Source organism: Typopeltis vanoorti, chromosome 4, assembly GCF_054136105.1.
Source record: "Typopeltis vanoorti isolate ZY-2024b chromosome 4, IOZ_Tvanoo_1.0, whole genome shotgun sequence".
Classification (NCBI taxonomy): domain Eukaryota; kingdom Metazoa; phylum Arthropoda; class Arachnida; order Uropygi; family Thelyphonidae; genus Typopeltis; species Typopeltis vanoorti.
The window spans coordinates 128,557,252-128,575,235 of NC_143552.1; the positions used below are offsets into that span (position 1 = coordinate 128,557,252).

Here is a 17,984-nt window from a genome sequence, read left to right on the forward strand (position 1 = left end):
CCACTTCTGCAGAATCTTCATTGTTCTGAGATTCAAATTATGTAGCCTGGTTAGAGGAATAGGCAGTTCAGCTGAACATTCTTTTGTGCAACAGGTCTAATACCTCCTCCTCATACACCTAGGTTTCTTCATCCAGTGATGACGTGGTAGCAATGAACTCAATGTTGTATACACCAGGCTGATAGCTTTTAGCAAAATGGACACTCATTAGTTGAACAACCTCTTCTGCATCTGTCACCTTCACACCATCTGCATTCAGAAGAGTTATTCTTTCATATTCATTCTTTCTTCTACTTGCAGCATATTGATAGGATTATTTGCAGTTATCTTTAGCTTGTAGAGCCAGTTTCTTTTCATACTCAGACTTAGTTTTCCATACAACAGTTGTGACTCTTCTGGCCTGCTGCTTATAATTTTCATAATAGACATCATCCTTATGCAGACGGTATTCCTTCCACATCATCCATTTCTTACAAATCACTTGTTTGATACGATTACACATCAACTCAACTCCTACCCTATTTATTCTTCGAACTCTCAGACACATTCTGATATTGCATTGTTTAAGTATTTTATTTTTAAATGCTTCCCATCACTGTCGATATTCCATCATCCAGCAACCGATACCACTGCACTGAACTAAGTATGCTCCTCAGTTGGTCATAATTTCCTGCTTTGTAGTTCAACATGTAGTAACCTTTTCTGAATGAACATTCATAAACTTAGCCACTTGTCAACCGAAGCAGAACAGTTACATCTTTAATTTAAACACCCTCTGACACTATAGTCAAATTTTCTGTCATATGCTGCTTGAGGAAGTCATCCTGCAACAGCTCAATAAATTCAGTTTCATTCTTCTCATGAGATTTACTGCTACCCAGTCAATATTTGGATAATTAAAGTATCCCGTTATTACTCTTTTCGAACCCATTGTCTCTATTTAGTGGTGCATTTCTTCTTCACTAGAAAACAGATCCACCAGGTCTGTAACAATACTCCACTATGTAATTGATCTTGTTAGATTCCATCTCACACCAGATGGCTTCAAATTCACTGCCACATGAAATACTGTTACTAGTACTAGAATCATAATTCTCAACACTATGGATTCAAGTCATCTGATATCATTAGCAGCACACCCTGCTTCTCTCCTATCCTGTTTATTCTTCCTAAAAATACTGCACACTTTAAACTAGATACCTGTTAATATAACTGATTCTGATAGCCAGGTCTCACTAATGCCTATAATCTGAGGTCCCAACATACTGACCAAGGCAACAAACTCTACTTTGTTTCTGATACCCCTAAAATTTCATTTAGATTGTTTTGATGGTTTGTCATAGTGAGCAAGTTCAGTGTAACATGCCTTTTATAATATAGTTTGATTATACACAAGAGTGAAATATTGCATACACACTAATGAACAAATCCAAATAAAGATTATGTAGAAAACTGGTGGCTATCAATATAAATGATATGAAAGTATTCTACAAAAATTGATAAAAAATGGCTTCAGTGATAATAAACCTACGTTTTCTTTTCTTTTTTTTGAAGTACTAATTTTAGATTTTTGCATAAGATAATGGAAGTAAAGAATGTCTAACAATTAACAAATGCATCTTGACATCCAAATGCCCTTGCATGCATAAATGATTTGCCATTATTCGCCTAGCCACATCTGTTTCTAAAACTAGATTCTGATATTATACTAGATATATCTTTAACTAGACACTGGAAGAATTTTCAGCAACTAAACATCAACCATTATATTTATATAAATTAGTATGAGCATACTGCATCTTGTTCCTCTTGAAATTTGCGAAGCTCTTCTTCAGTTAATCCTGGGGGTGGTTTTAAGCAAAAATCAGTGAGGTCTGAATTTCTGATGTAACCTGAATGTTCACCAATTTTTAGAGATATATCTGAAAATGTTTGTGATAAATCTTCTGTTTTGTCTTCTGTAAATAAAGATACAATGTGTTAAATAAAGACATAGCAAACAGTACATTTCAGAATATGATTTATGCATATATGTAAACAAAATACAGAAAATTCATTAATTGACGTGATATCTAGCCACACAATATCATGTATATATATTACAAAACACTCATGTGCTGACTGACTGCTCAATGATGCTACTAAGTGTTTCACTGGCATGTGACTAGACAGAGGTTTGTAATACAAGCCAGATATTGAATAGCTAGTATCCTATTGATCACTATAGTGTTATCAACTACTGTCTCCTGCGCCACCAGTGAAAGACAAAAAATTAACATATATTTTACATTCTCATCCTTCCAATATGATCACAAATCATAAGGATGTAATAGTAACCAAATTTGTCCATCAGATATTCCAAGTGCATAGTTTATAAAATTAGTAACTTGTGTAGCCATCACATGACATATGATCATTATGTATGTTCATTTAGGTTGCTAAATAAACAACAAAATTACATTATAACAACAGCGATAAACTTGAAAGTAGTACAGATAATTTGTACTGAAACTATACTGATGTACTGTTATTTTCAGTACAAAATATCTGTACAGTGAACCCTCGATTTAAAGGACAAAATTTCCAGTCTGTATGTCACATGTGAAAATTAATACCCTGTTAATTTTAAAATGCTTTTAACCAAGATTTGCTTATAATTAAATTAACAGGTTATTTTTTGTTATTAATTTCCTGTTATTTTTAACAAATTTTGGTGAATAGGCCATTATATGTTGGAAAAACACTAGTAATTAATTTAGCTGACATAAATGAGTCACCGCTCATAAAACATGTTCGGTGAATGATTAGGATGTGATCACACCAATCAATGTAATTGGTTCTTTTGTCGCGCATGGCTTTCTGCGGCAGTTTTATTACACACACATTTTCGTAATTTTAGGGAATTAATTATAAAAAAACAGCAGAATTCAAAAGTTCAAAAAAAACTTGGTTTAGGTAATCCTGCTTTGAAAAAACTATCAAGTGCCTCAACACTGAACATTAACTACACATTAACTTATCTAAAAGTCTCTGTAAAACAATTTGTTGGTTATTACACTGCTAATATTGATAAAATTGCAGTATAATGTTACAGATATTTTTATTTAAAAAAATTTGTGATTTAACGGACTTTCGATTTAATGGACATCCCTTAGCCCCTATTAGTCCGTTAAATCGAGAGTTTACTGTACTTTCATTCACGTCTATTACTGTGGTTATCATGTAATTTTTTTTGTTTTATACCTTTAAAGATTATGTTGCTAAATGGATATAAATGATATTGACTATATATTCATTCAGCAACCTCACATTAAGGTATCTACTAGTATATAAATATATTAGAAATATATACACTAATAAAAAATATTTTATATAGAACCACCTATACAATCTTTCTCACTTCACACAGGAAATGATTATTATTATTATTGTACAGGCACTTCCATGGAGTCAAAAACTCATCGTCGAACACCCAAACTATCTACACATATAATAAAACTATTTTTCTTACCTAAAATTTTATTTTACACATTGTCTGTCCTACTCATTGAAATAGAACTTCAAAAGTTTAGCCAGCAGTAACTCAGTTGTCTGCACAGATGTCTGTGATACAGTGCAACTTGTTTTAACAACTGTGTTGATATTCAAATAGAATATATATGGAGGTTTTTTGAAGGGAGAGTATAATTTATAGTTTTGGTATTTTATTCCTTAAATTAACAGCTGAAACAATTTCTTTCAGTAGTGAATGACTACCAGAAGATATAAACCTAAAAGAAGGTATCTCATAATATATATATATATATGTATGTGTGTGTGTGTGTGTGTGTGTGTGTGAGGGACGACCAGAAAGTAAGTTCCGTTTTTAAATATTTTCACTGTCGCAATGGTACACATGCTTAGTTTGTTGATTCGATAGCAAGGCTTGGTGCCATTTTCAGACATTCTCACAGTGCATACACTTCTTGGTGTGTGTTTATAATATCTAAGAAAATCGAATTGCCCGCCGCATGTGAAATTAGGTCAGTTATCTATTTCTTGAATGCGAGGAATATTAAAGCAGCTGAAATTCATCAGCAAATCATTGAGGTTTACGGAGAACATGCAATGAGTGATTTAATTGCTTCAATGGATTCAACAACTTCTCGCCACCTCCGGCTAGGAACAATTCCATCATCTCCCATATAGTCCTGACCTCGCGCCAAGCAACTTTCACCAGTTCAAACATCTGAAATCTTTCCTTGGTGGCCGGAGGTTTCAAGATGACAACGAGGTCAAAGAAGCGATCAATACGTGGTTTGCGTCACAGGCAGCAACCTGCTACGATGAAGGTATACAACTCTTGGTGCCCCGTTATGATAAGTGCCTGAACAATGGTGGAAATTATTTAGGAAAGTAGTAAAAGATGTCTACTTTAATTTCCAATAAAGTCTTTTTTGTAAGTATCTTTTTGTTTCTCTGACAGCCCATCGGAACTGACTTTCTGGATGTCCCTAGTATACGTATACATATATATATATTTTTTTTTTAATAAACTATAAGTTTTAGACAATTATTTTCCTTTAATAACTGCACTGCTGTTGGAACCCATACTGATATGTGTCAGCAATAAAAGTTGAATAAGAGAAGGCACATTATAATTATTTTAAGAGAAAAAGTTACAATTTCTTTTAATAGTGATACTGTTGCTCACGAAGTTTGCACATTTTAAGACATGGTGTAGTATATACACTGGAGAAAAGAAGGAAACAGCAGTCTGGAGACGGAGACAGAGACAGAAACAGTTCATAAATGAAAGTGTTGTCTAGACTGTACAGTCAACAGAGTTCTTTGCGCTTTTTTTCCTGAAGTTTATTTATAGATTTATTATTATATTTTTTTTATTCAAAGAAAGAGAGAAAAAGAAAGATGCTAGCACTGAAGCACTGAATCAGAGCAAAGAGTTTCAATTTTGAAGAATTATATGTGCATACAAATGCAATGGTAAACAGAATTTGTAAAGTTTGAAAGGATTAATGAAGAATTTTTGTGTCAAACTTTGTAAAATTTATCTTCAGAATAAAAAAAAAATTAAGTTGTGTGTGAGATAATCTTTTAAATTAAATTTTATGTAAATAAATGTATTCATGTATTTTTGATATTCAGGAATTTGATATTTAGAAAATCTACCAGGAAATTGGAAAAACATTTGACTAAACATAGACAAGATAAGAAAAAGGATGAGAACAAGAACAAGCAGGAAAGTACCAAACTTAGTAATAAAAATATTAATAGAAAGGTAAGTCAGTTAAAATCAACGAAAAAAAGAGATGATATGATGAGACTCAATTTTAAAATTGCACTCGCTGAGGGAGTTACCACTTCTAGTTTCCTGGTAGCAAAAATTAAATATATGACAAACGCAATTCAAAACTAAAAAAGAAAAGTAAACGAGATGGTAGTTCTGGTAGGTACTAATATTTTAAGTAGTGACAAATATAGTATGAGAGAAGATATGAAAGGTCTGTCGGAAGAAGCAAGAAAGAAATATGAGAGTAAAAATTGTAGGATCACTACTCAGATATGACAGTACTGAGTTAAAGAGGGCAATGATAGCAAATGATTTCATGCGCAGGCTATGTAGAAGATATAGATGTGAGTTTTTAGATGTGTGGGGTGTGTTTGATGGCAGAAAAAACTTGTATAACAAGGATGGCCTGCACTTGATTTCATTTGGCATCAGAAGACTAGAGGAATTACTTCTTGGTATGAGACCTAATGCAGAGAGTCAGGAAAACTAGATCATCAAGGGAGGAATGGGGAAAAAGGTGTGTGCAAGTTCAGCTATGGTATGCAAACGTGATAAAGATAACTGTCTTCGAACATGGTTATATATGTGGCAAAGGAGTGGAAAAATATGCTTTGGATTCGGATCTTTTAAGTATGTCTAGGGAGGGAAAAGAGAAAATTCTAGAACAAGACCAAATAGACTGCATACCTAATTATAAGAATAGGCTAGGTGGTAATTTATTATGTCTACACACACATGCCAGGAGCATTAGAAACAAAGGGGTTGAGTTCGCTGCTTTATTGAATACGATGTGGCCTCTCAGATTGCTGGCATTAGTGAAACCCTATCAGAATCAGATATGGTAAGTGGGATTGAGTGTAATGGGTATACTATTTTTAGGAATGACAGAAGAGATAGGAGTAGAAGTGCTACTAATGATATCAGATGACTAAAGTCCAGTTAGGGTAGAAACACATGAAAACCATAATGCAACTATGTCCCATGTAATGGTGCGTTTGTCTATTTGGTGTGAAGTGGAAGTTAACAGAATGAAATATATGGTGGGGCATTGCTACAGACCTGGCGGCTCGGTTACAGTTGACAAAGAAATGCATCATCAATTTAGTCTTTATAACGAATGATCATTATGGGCGACTTTAATTTTACGAACATTGATTGGATAGAAGAGAAATCTCGTGATAAGAAAGAAGAGAAATTTATTGAACTGTTGCGAGACAACTTTCTCAAGCAGCATGTGAAAGAAGGAACTCGAGGTCAAAGAGTGTTGGATTTGCTCATATCGTCATAAGGGATCTCTGTCAAGAATATGGCTGTTTTATCACCAACTGGCGAAAGTGATCATGGCGTGCTTTCTTGGGAAGTATCTAATTGTATTGATGCTCCGATTAAAACAGGTTTCATGCTGAACTACAAAGCTGAAAATTATGATCAACTTAGGAGAATACTATTTTAGTCCATTGGTATCAGTTACGGAATGGGAAAAATGTCAGCAACGCATGAGAATCTTTTGAAAAAGTGCATAAATGAGGCTGTATCTGAATGTATCCCTAGTGTTCGAAGAATAAATAGGTTGGGAGTAAAATGAATTGTGCAACCTTATTAATCAAGAGATCCACAAGAAGAAGATGATGTGGAAAGAATATTGTGAGAATAAGAATGGGAGTTATGAAATATATAAAACTCAGGACAGAAAAGTAATGGATATTGTTAGGAAAGCTAAACCTGAGTATGAAAAGAAATTAACTACGTAAGCTAAAGGCAATCCAGAAGAATTTTATCATTATGCCGCAAGCAAAATAAAGAATGAATGTGGAAGAATAACTTTATTGAATGCAGATGGTACTCGAGTGTCAGAATCTAATGAGATCGTTCAATTAATGAGTGCTCACTTTGCTAAGATATATCAACTAGGTGTATGTAACATGGTACTCAGTGCTACTGTTACATTCGATGAAGAGTTAGAGGTTCATGAAAATTAGGTTTAGAGCTGTTGCATAACCTGGACAAGAATTTTTCTTAAGGGACGGATGGAATATCAGCCTGTTTGCTAAAGGAACGTTCAGTCGAATTGGCTATACCTTTCACATGTTTGTATAATGAGTCTGAGCTCAGAAATGATACCACAGGAATGTATGAGAGTTCCATTGTACAAGGGTGGTGCAAAAACTAATGTGTCTAATTATCAACCTATCAGTATCTCTGGTCTTGTAGTGAAGATTTTAGAGAAGTTGGTAAGAACTCGCATACAGAAATGTGTAGATAAATAATGCAAGGAACAGCATGGGTTTATGAAAGATCATGTTTTAGCAATTTGCTCATATTTTATAACAATGTTACGGCCGAGTTGGATAAAGGAATGGATACACTATTATAATGTTGGATTTTTCTAAGGCCTTTGATAGGATTCCACATGAGAGGCTGTTGCATAAACTGGAGAACATGGGATTGAAATATAATCTATTGACTTGGATCATGAATGGTTGACAGAGAGATATCAAAAAGTGGTATACAGTGGGTGTGAATCAGCCAGATATAAGGTGACCAGTGGTGTACCTCAGGATTCAGTCCTTTGGCAATTACTGTTCAATCTATACATTAATGACATCAGGACCTAACATCTGATGTGCAATTGTTTGCTGATAATGTGAAGATAGGCAGGGCAATCAAGGATGCTACTGATATTCAGCAATTACAAAATTATTTTAATAGACTAGAAATATGGGCAAATGAAAATGGCTAACAGTTTAATCTTAGTAAATGTAAAATTATGCACTTTGGCATGATTAGAGTTCCAGTGGCATATTATATTAGCAGGGTTATGCTACAAGAAACTGAAGAGGCAAGGGGATCTTGGTATATTGGTGGAAAGGAATTTAAAGTTCAAAGGTCACATAAAAAAGTTGCAAATACAACTCAAGAGGATAACTGCAATGTTGAAGCGAACTTTGACATTTAAGTCTAAGGAAGTCATTTTGCATCTTTATAAGGCTTTGATAAGACTACACCTGGATTGTTGTGTGTAGATTTGGTCTCCTGGGTTCCAAGCAGAAAGGGTTTCAAGTAGAAGCTGTAGAAAGGGTGCAAAGAAGAGCAAAGATTATATCTGGATTATAGGATTTAGATTATGAGGATAGATTGCAGACTCTGGTTAACAGGAAAAAGAGGGGTGATATGATAGAGGATTATAAACTTTTGAATGGGTGTTATAGGATATTAACTGATGAAATTTTTTGGTATATGGAAGGTGGGGAGAAAACATGAGGCATCCAGTTTGTTCACAGTCAAGAAAGGGGGTAAGAGCTAGGTTTTTCTCCCAGATAGCAGAGTGTATCTAGTGTGAATGAATTTAAGAGACGGTATGAAGGTATGATAGCTGGTTTTGGTGATTTATAGCCTCCCTCAATGAGTCCTTGACTTCCTGGAGGTCTCAGATAATGATAATATTATTAATTAAACATATAATTTACACATAATTCTTAAGGTTTCTACCTGGTCTCTGAAGAGAACCAACCAGTTCAAAACAGCTGTCAGGTCAGTGAAACGTTATCAAAATGGACTAATAAAAGGCAAATTTATAGATGTTTGGGCAGTGCCTGTGTTCTAAGTAGTCCACCCTAAGGCAACTCACGAATGCCAGGGAGCATATTCCCATAAGCTCTCTGGTCAACTTACCTTATGAAACTTTCACAGTTTCTATCTTTGCCTTTGAAATAATGCTGGCTCTAATATTTACTTTAGTTATATAATTTTGTATTGCCAAATTGTAGCCTTTTGGCTCTTTATTTCAGTAATATAATTTACAATTCCTAAAGATCTTTTTGAGACTAAGATAAGTGAATGCAATGAATGAATTCTAATAAAGACACAAGAAACCAATGCTGTTTTTAGTTAAAAAATTTTAAATACTGGAATGAAAAAAAAATAGAATCTTAGCTGCAGTAAAGAATCTGACATTACTCATTCAGTTTTATGAACATTAATCATGGAAATATTTGTAACAATACAAATAGCAGAATGTGGGCCGAGTATTTAAGAGAACATATAGGGTCACTATTCCAAATGTGAGAACAACATAAAATGTTTGTATGGCTCTGTAATTCATAAAGAGATAAAGCAATAACCTGAGCAAAAGGGGGAAACTAATATTTTGAAGATGAAGTGATATTTGTAATGTATTTATGCAAAGAAAGATGTGAAGGGAAATCTTATCATGACCAGACATTTCAATGCTGTCAAAAGCAACACTTTGAGGGCAGAGGTATTTTCTCATCATCAATTTCGTGATATGTATCCCCAAGGGGTGTTCAGGTTACTATGACAGCACTAGATGAGTAATTTTACATTATTATTAATTTCCTATCAACAATTTTCTTCCAAATTAGTCTATCACTTGTGAGCACTCCAATCATGTCATATCTAACATTTTGTGCTTCTACGGCACTTCTAACCATATCAATCCACCTAGGCCTTGGTCTTCCACTGAGTCTCTTTTCTGACATCTTGGCATCAAACACCTGTTTTGCTAACCTTTCTTCACCCATTCTATTTAAGTGGCCATACTACCTTGGATTAGCTCTGATGACACATTCTTGAATGCTAATAATGTCAAATTCCTTTCTAATATCTTCATTGTTAATACGATTCTGCCATTAATGCCATCAGTTCACTCTCCCTAATTTTTCTCCAAACCCTAAAACCCACAAACTTCTGTTTGTGGTCTCTAGTCTTTGATCAAGTGCTTTATTTCTAACTCTACTTTCAGATCCATAACTTAAAACTAGTCTAAACACTGTCTTGTATACCGATAGTTTCACGTTTTGGCTAATTCTCTCTTATTCCATATAAATTTATTCAGTTGGCTACTCCCCATACCAGCTTTGCATATTCTGTTATCTATTTCCAGATTTAACTTGCCATTTTCACTAAAAACTGTGCTTAAATAGCTGAAATAATTTACATGTTCTATAAGATCTCCATTCAGAATGCAGCTGCAGTTTTTCTATATTCCTGCCTATTTTCGTAGTTTTGGTCTTTTCATTGCTGATTTTCATGCCAAATTTGTTAAGCTTTATTCAATTTAGTTAGAGAAGCCTGAGACTTGCACTAGATGTGTTTAGGAGTACAACATCACCTGCATAAAGCAAAGAACTAAATTTGACATCTTCAATTCTAATATCAGGCTTGATGCTACTTTCTTTCATAATATGATCTATATAGATGACATAGATGAAGAATAAGAGTAGATATAAGGTGCATCCTTACTCCCGATTTCACATCAAACCATCCTACTTTATTTCCTTCAATTCTAACTGCTGACTGAAAACTTAAATATAGGCTATGTATTGCTCTGTATAATGTTCCATTCATCCCATATAATTGTAGTGTTTTGAAAAGCTTTTCTCTGGACACCTTGTCGTATATGCTTTTTCAGATCTACAAAACATAAATACAGATCTTTGTCAATATGCCCACGATTTCACAACTATTTGTCTTAAAGTGCAAATCTGATCTTGACAACCTCTATTTGACCTGAATCAGGCTTGTTCTTCTCCAAGTTTCTCTTCTACAATCTTACGCAGAACACTAAGTAGAGAAATTCCTGTGTAATTCTCACATTCAGTTTTTTTTTCTTTTTTAATTTATACTATGAGAGCTCTACTCCAATCATTGGGAATTCGACCTTCTGACCAAGTCCTCTGAATTATGCAGTGCAAAACTTTTATAGCTCCTTACTTAAACATTTCTGGTCAAATATCATCTACTCCAGCTGCATTTCTACATTTCAAGTTTTTGACGGCTTTTTCCATCTTTAAATATTGATATGTAGTCCTGTTTGCATTCCTCTTGAAAATTTGCTAGTATGGTTCTGTCACTGCTTAGTTTGTTTAACAGTCTTTCAAAGTAATTACTCCAGACACTAGGACAGGGGTGGGGAACCCATGGCATGCCAATAACTGTCTTCCAGCATGCAACCAAGGGCTCACCTTACATATCCAACATCTTCGCTGAGGTGTATATTTTAACTTAATAGAATACAATTTTATTAAGTAGAGTGATATCAAATAAAAATGCAATAAAGAAACAAACACTATCAACTGTTTTAGTAATAATAAGTAATAAGAAAATGAAACAAACATCCTATTTCCAAGTCATCTATCTCCATGACACACAGATGTACAAGTTTCATCCTGTTCAGTTGTTGCATCATTTGCCAAGCAGCTAAACGTGGCGCGACTCCTTTACCATCAGTTTATATTTTTTTTCGTGCTTTGTACAGAATTTATTGGTTTTCCAAAGTGTGCATATATGTGGCTTTAGATTTAATTAAATCATAAGTTATTAAAATATGGATTGGAAGTGTTTATTGTCAATTAATATGTTTAATTTATTAGATATAAATGCAAATTTTCTTTACATTGCCATAAACATAAGTTGTGAAATGTATTATCGACATTCAGGATTATGAGGTGTTATCTGCACATGATTAGATGGCATGTTTACCCTGCTCTTTCTTTTGCGTGTGTGTAAGTTTGCTTAAACTTGCAAGTTCGATTTTCTTTCCATTAGTAATCCTTACATTGATGGTGCCTATCTTCAGTTCTTCTAATGTTGGGTTTATTCTTCTTCTTCTAGATGTTGAGTTGAAGATTGTTCCAGTAGCTGACTTTTTACTGTTCGCCCTGGTTCTCTGATAAAAACAGCAGGGTCCTTGTTTAACCAGGCGATGCCCCAGCCAGCATGAAATCTCATCATGTTATACCATCATATGCATTTGTGATTTAAGCCAACAGAGAGTACAATTTGGTTGGCTAAGTCCTAAACTGCCAGCCCATCCTCGTTTGTTCAGTACACAGAAGATACCTACTAACAAGGTGCACCACACGAAGGTGAGGATTGGATCTTAGGTCAGAAGCCCCCAGTAAGTTCTCTGCTTTCCTGAAAGGCAATATGAAGATCTCCTACCAGTTATTTGGCTTTGACCCTTAAGCAACCTGGGGATATTTTCTGTTAGAAATAAAACAACACAGAGTTTTATAAAGTTCATCAGCACTCCACTGAAGAATGGTGTGGAGATCAGGTTTAGGTTTGGAGAGATTGGCGATTTGTGTAGTACAAGGTCTGTCAAATGATAGATAGAAATGCCCTATCATCTGCAAAGCAATGCACTGAATTTGCAGTTCAATTGGAGAAGGCCAACAGAAAGAAGAGTATGTGAAAGCCTTATAAAACACAAACATTAGTTGCAAAGTTTGTAAATAAAGATCTCTCTCTCCACCATCACATGTATTGTTTAACAGTCAGAAAGCTGGAAATACAGCTGCAGAAGTCAGACTATATCATGAGAACTAGATAATAGTCCTTTGTGCACAACCTGATCAAATAGTATAGAAATATCAACACCACAAATTCCCAGAGTTTTCCATAGCATTTGTTCAAAGGTGAGTGACATACTCAAGGTATCCAAGTTGATCAACAGTAGCATAATTCATACTGACAAATGTTTATTAGTTGAGCAGTTTCATGAAGCACAGAAGGTATATTAATGTTTTTCCCCCATTAATTTAGAAAGAACTGAAACAAAGGAAATAGCAATAAACAGAATACAAAAGGATCAGCATACAATAAAGCACACAACATATACCAGCTTAGACACTGAATATTATTACTTATGGTATCACAATACCGACTGAGCCTCTGTAGAAAGACCCAGGTTCGATTCCCATCCGTGACGTGAGGAACGAACCTTTATCTGGTCTCTTTCAACTAAAGGTTAATTAGCCGGTCTCATACGGAGGTAGAGAGGGGGGGGGTTTCACCCAGAAACTTGGGAGGTTTTTTTTGTTCCCCAGAACAGGCAAACTGGCCCTGTGAACACACACACACACACACACACACACACACACACACACACACACACACACAGATTTACAGCCATGAATATTTACAACAATGTGGAAGAGATAGAGTCCTCACCACATTATCCTTATGCCCATAGTCAACCATGAGTCACATCATGGTAGTGAACCTCCTGGATGGAAACGACACATGACGATGATTACAATAAGAAAACAATAAATTATAAAAACATGTTTCTTGACTAGCTTATATTTTGCTGGATTTCAAACCAGCATTGACATCCTTGAAGAACACAAAATATACATTTACTACCATCATTATAGAAAGTCAAGATTGGTAGACCACAGATGAGATAAAAGAAAACCATGCACCATATAGAAGGTCAGACTTTTTTTTTTGAGTTACAGGTCAGAGACTATTTTTAGTCAGCAATGGATATGATGCATTCTCCTAACCATAACAAATAATAATAATAAATTTAGTTTAATCCTTTATCCAAGTGTGAGCAAACAAAGTTTGCACCTGAAAGTATCTTCAGGACTGGGGTAAGGTGGTACAACACTAGGACGACTCCTTGCAAAGGTGGAGCAAGCTACCAACACTCCTATCTCAATATCTCCCATAATGCAAAACACATCTCCTTGCAGATATGTCTAATGTTATCCGCAAGGAGATGTGTTTTGCATTATGGGAGATACTGAGATAGGAGGGTTGGTAGCTTGCTCCACCTTTGCAAGGAGTCGCCCTGGTGTTGTACCACCTTACCCCAGTCCTGAAGATACTTTCAGGTGCAAACTTTGTTTGCTCACACTTGGATAAAGGATTAACCCAAATTTATTATAGTCTAACCAAGTGAAAAATAAACTTTCAACTAACCATAACAAGTATGGCTGAATTAATCTGCCAAAAATTTGGGAGACAATATCTTAACATCAGCTTCAACACAACTGTAATAACCTCTTTTATATAGCATTGGGGAACCACATTAGGACATGAGATCTTTTGTTCATTACAATTTGAAATGCTTCACTTATTCACTGTGTGCAGACAGCAGTGTGCTGAGGATGTTGGTTTTAAACACATTGAAATATAAGCTAATCCATAAACATCTTTTTATAATATAGTGATTTTAGGTTGTAATAATGTAAAAAAAAAGTTATGAATAAGCCGAAAACATGAAAAAGTACAGTTGCAAACAATAATAGAAGACATGTACGGAAGTAGTAAAAAATAAAGCAAGAAATTATAAAAATGAAATTCCAGAATAAACATTGAAATTTTGAAATATTACCTTAGTTTAAATTAATATATCTTATTATTGTCACTTAACTAAATTAATGCCACTTCATGTGTACATATTTAATTCACAGTGAACTAAATATGTGTATTCCAACCAGTCAGTGTTGAACAAGTGATGATCAGTAACCTGAATTATCAGTCTAAAAGGAAGGGAATGAAAAATAGATGCTGTGAACAAGTCAGCTTTCTGAATGAACTAATATGGGACATTAGTTGTCCGCAAAATTAGAAAGATGACTTATTCACACCAGCTGTACCAATCATGTTTCCATTCCCTTAGGCTGCTGCCTAATGCAAGCTAACTATTCATCACTTGTGTCCCTTTCCTCTTTGTAACTAGAACGGACCAATTATAAAGTTGACTGGATGCCTAGGTGTTCAGGTTATTTTTGATTTTAAATGGTGCAGATCACACATATTTAATTCAGTATGATTTCAAGTGGCACTAATTTAAGCTAAATGCAACATTTCAAAATTTATATGTTAATTCCGAATGTTCATTTTTATAATTTTATACTCTTGTAGTTCTCTTCTTTCTTCCGTGATTGTTTGTATTTGTGCTTTTTCATGTCATTTGTGTATTTTACATATAGTTTCTACCAGTACTTTGTGTTCCTGACAGAATGTTGTCAATGTACATTTCTCACCACAGCCTTTCTTTACTGACCTCAGCTACAGTTTTGTTCTTTCTTTCATAATTTTAATACAAAAGGAATAAATATTATGAACTATTTTTGTAGCTCATGTAGAAAAACTATTTTTAAGTCTGTTTTGGAAAAGTACTCTAACAAGTGTCAATCTTTAAGCCATGGAGCTCATTCATTTCTCTAGAAAGAAAATCTACATCATAGTAGCACAAATTCCACTCTTTGCCTCAAAAATGTCTTGAGAATTTTGTTTCTATTTATAGAAAAGTTTCATTCATGAAGCAAATATTTGTTGAAGACTAGACCCAACCAGTTCCCAATGCTGTTTAAGTAAATTCACATCTCTGACAAAATCATTTAATTCTATTTTTAATTAGATGAGGTGTGTTAATTTCATAAATGCTTTCAAGTTGTTATGAAAACTTCCTATACACAATGAAAGTAGAAGGTTCGTCATCTGTTAGTAATGCAATATTTTGTATTGGTGGTAGAACAGATGCTAGAAGATCTAAAGAATGAGATGCTAGTCATGGTCTGGATATGGTATCAAATGTTCTTTGTTGTTTTTTAATAGAAAATACAAATATATCAGTTAAAGAAAAATTTTAGTTAAAAAAAGTCCTTGATTCATATCCTAAACTGAATTTGAATCCAGATCTTTCTAGAAAAACACTAAATATTGGAATGTTGTGATTCTGCCAAGAAGACAGAATAAACAGAAGTGACCATCTATCTAATCTTAGTTAAGCATAGTTCTGCTAATGGTCTAAGTTACCAATTTGGGATGCCATTGATTCTCTCAAAATCAATGGCATCCCAAATTGGTAACTCCTGGAATACCACTGATTCCCTGAATCAACTGAGAAAAATTAACTTCACAGGATATGTAACAATAATGAATGGCACACATATTTTTACTAGGTCCCCAAAGTAATGAAAGTATGCAATACTGACCACACATAAGTCATGTTTGCTTGATACTTGTTAATACATAACAAATGTAGTCTGCACTTGATTTACTGTTCTAATTTTTAAATGTGATAAATACAGAAACAGAGATTTAAAGATGTCTGAATATAAAAACTATAACAGATTAATACAGTTTGAATTACAGTATTCTTGTATTTCTTGATGTGATAATAATTTAAAATTTTAGTATTACTGGCTTAATTTATAAAATATGAAACCTATGCAAAGCATATACATTTGTTAAAAAAATCCTCAATTAATGAAAGTTTTCTGGGTTGCAGATTGTGATTCTGTACCTTGAAATACATTAGAATCATTTAATTTCAGTTATAAAAAAAGTTTTAATTCATTAACCAGGCTTATTATGAGTTTTCAAAGAATGTACAGATACACCCTACCACAGAGTATCTCAAACTCTAAGGAATTAAATTACACAATGTTTGGATGAGTAATAGAATGTCACAGGCTGATAGATAGCCTTAGGGTACAATAAACTTTACTTTCAGAAACTGCACCAATAAAATTGCGAAGATTGCCTGAGTGTTATTTAACATATGCATGGCTGTCATAAAAAACTGGAAAATGTGAAGGGGAAAAAAAAAATGCATATTAAATTGCTCTTTAAATATATATGCTACCTCCCCACCCAATAGTTTTTTTTGTACTCTAAACCAGTGCAACAAAACCTACAGCCCCCAAGGGGGGGCCGGGGGCCATAGGTTTTGTTGAGGGGGGGGGGGCGTGATATAATGAAAACAAATTTAAAATGTTTTAAGACTAAGTAGATTTTTTTTATTCTTAAAGAAACGTATTTAACTTTTATTATTTATTATTTCTTTTTTGTTATTTTTTATATTTTAATGGAAAAATTCACATATTGGTGTTGGTTCACAAACTTTGCTTCCTGCATATTTCTGCACTTAATGAATATTAGTATATATTGCTTATTCATATGTTTCATTTCAAAGTAGTGGTTAATTGTATTTACTTCGAATGCTCTCCAGGGAAGCTCCAAATCTTCCTGTCCCTTTCATCACGCGTTCGTAATCAGGGACTGTTGATACTGACTTTATATACATATCTAAACTCGTTTTATATTATCACTGTCATCCGAGCTAGTTTTCTGTTACCAATAAAAGTTTCGCATATACTTCACACATGAAAAAAAGCTTAAACAAGTTCATGTGGAGAGATAGTAATTCGCTTGCATTGTAAACAACACCCCTCCCTAACAGCCACTTACTGCAGAGGCAATAAAACAAGTACTTTTATTATGCCAGTGAATAAGGTATGGGGAGTCTGTGTAATATATTTCTCGATAGTGCAATTAGAGACAACTAGGATAAAAACACACAATTAATGAATCACATGTCCCCCTCATACAGAAACTATGCTGTATAGACTGAAACAAAACCATATATTGCATGGGCAAACACAGTATCTAACTAAAAACTATTGTTATTAATTAGATGTGCGTGAGTTCGATTTCCCAAGGCAGCAATAAAATTCAACCGAATGTGTTAAAATTCATAAAAGTGTTAAAACTAAGTAATATATATATATATATAATGAATGTTATGGCAGTTTCACATACGGAATTCGGTTGAAGAGAGTTAGCATTTCAACTCAATTGTCAGCTATGCTTTTATCTTTCGGTTGCACAATCGTTTGTTAATACTGCACCAATCATATGCACGTTTTAACCTCCCTACCGGCTAGGACGTCTATAGACGTCCAACTAAATCTGGATATGATTCAGCCCACCTGTTTAAAGAACCTGGATAAGAAGTGCAATTTGATTGTCATGTCCATTAGAAGGTGTGATAAACCCTCACGCTGAAGAGAACGGTTAATCGGATTATCTCCCGTTCGTAGCTGCCTCTCAGTTGCCTATAACAAGAAACGGACTTTCTTGTTCCATG

General features: G+C 34.2%; 1 protein-coding gene across 1 annotated transcript in view; it reads right to left on the reverse strand.

Moving 5' to 3' along the window:
* The window catches only part of LOC150107669 (uncharacterized), a 226,910-nt gene that overhangs the window by 109,640 nt on the left and 99,286 nt on the right, over window positions 1-17,984 (reverse strand). Inside the window, exon 6 of the mRNA XM_090392164.1 lies at window positions 1,795-1,958. Within this exon, the coding sequence (XP_090248290.1) occupies window positions 1,795-1,958 (164 nt within the window). The remainder of the gene's footprint in view (window positions 1-1,794; window positions 1,959-17,984) is intronic.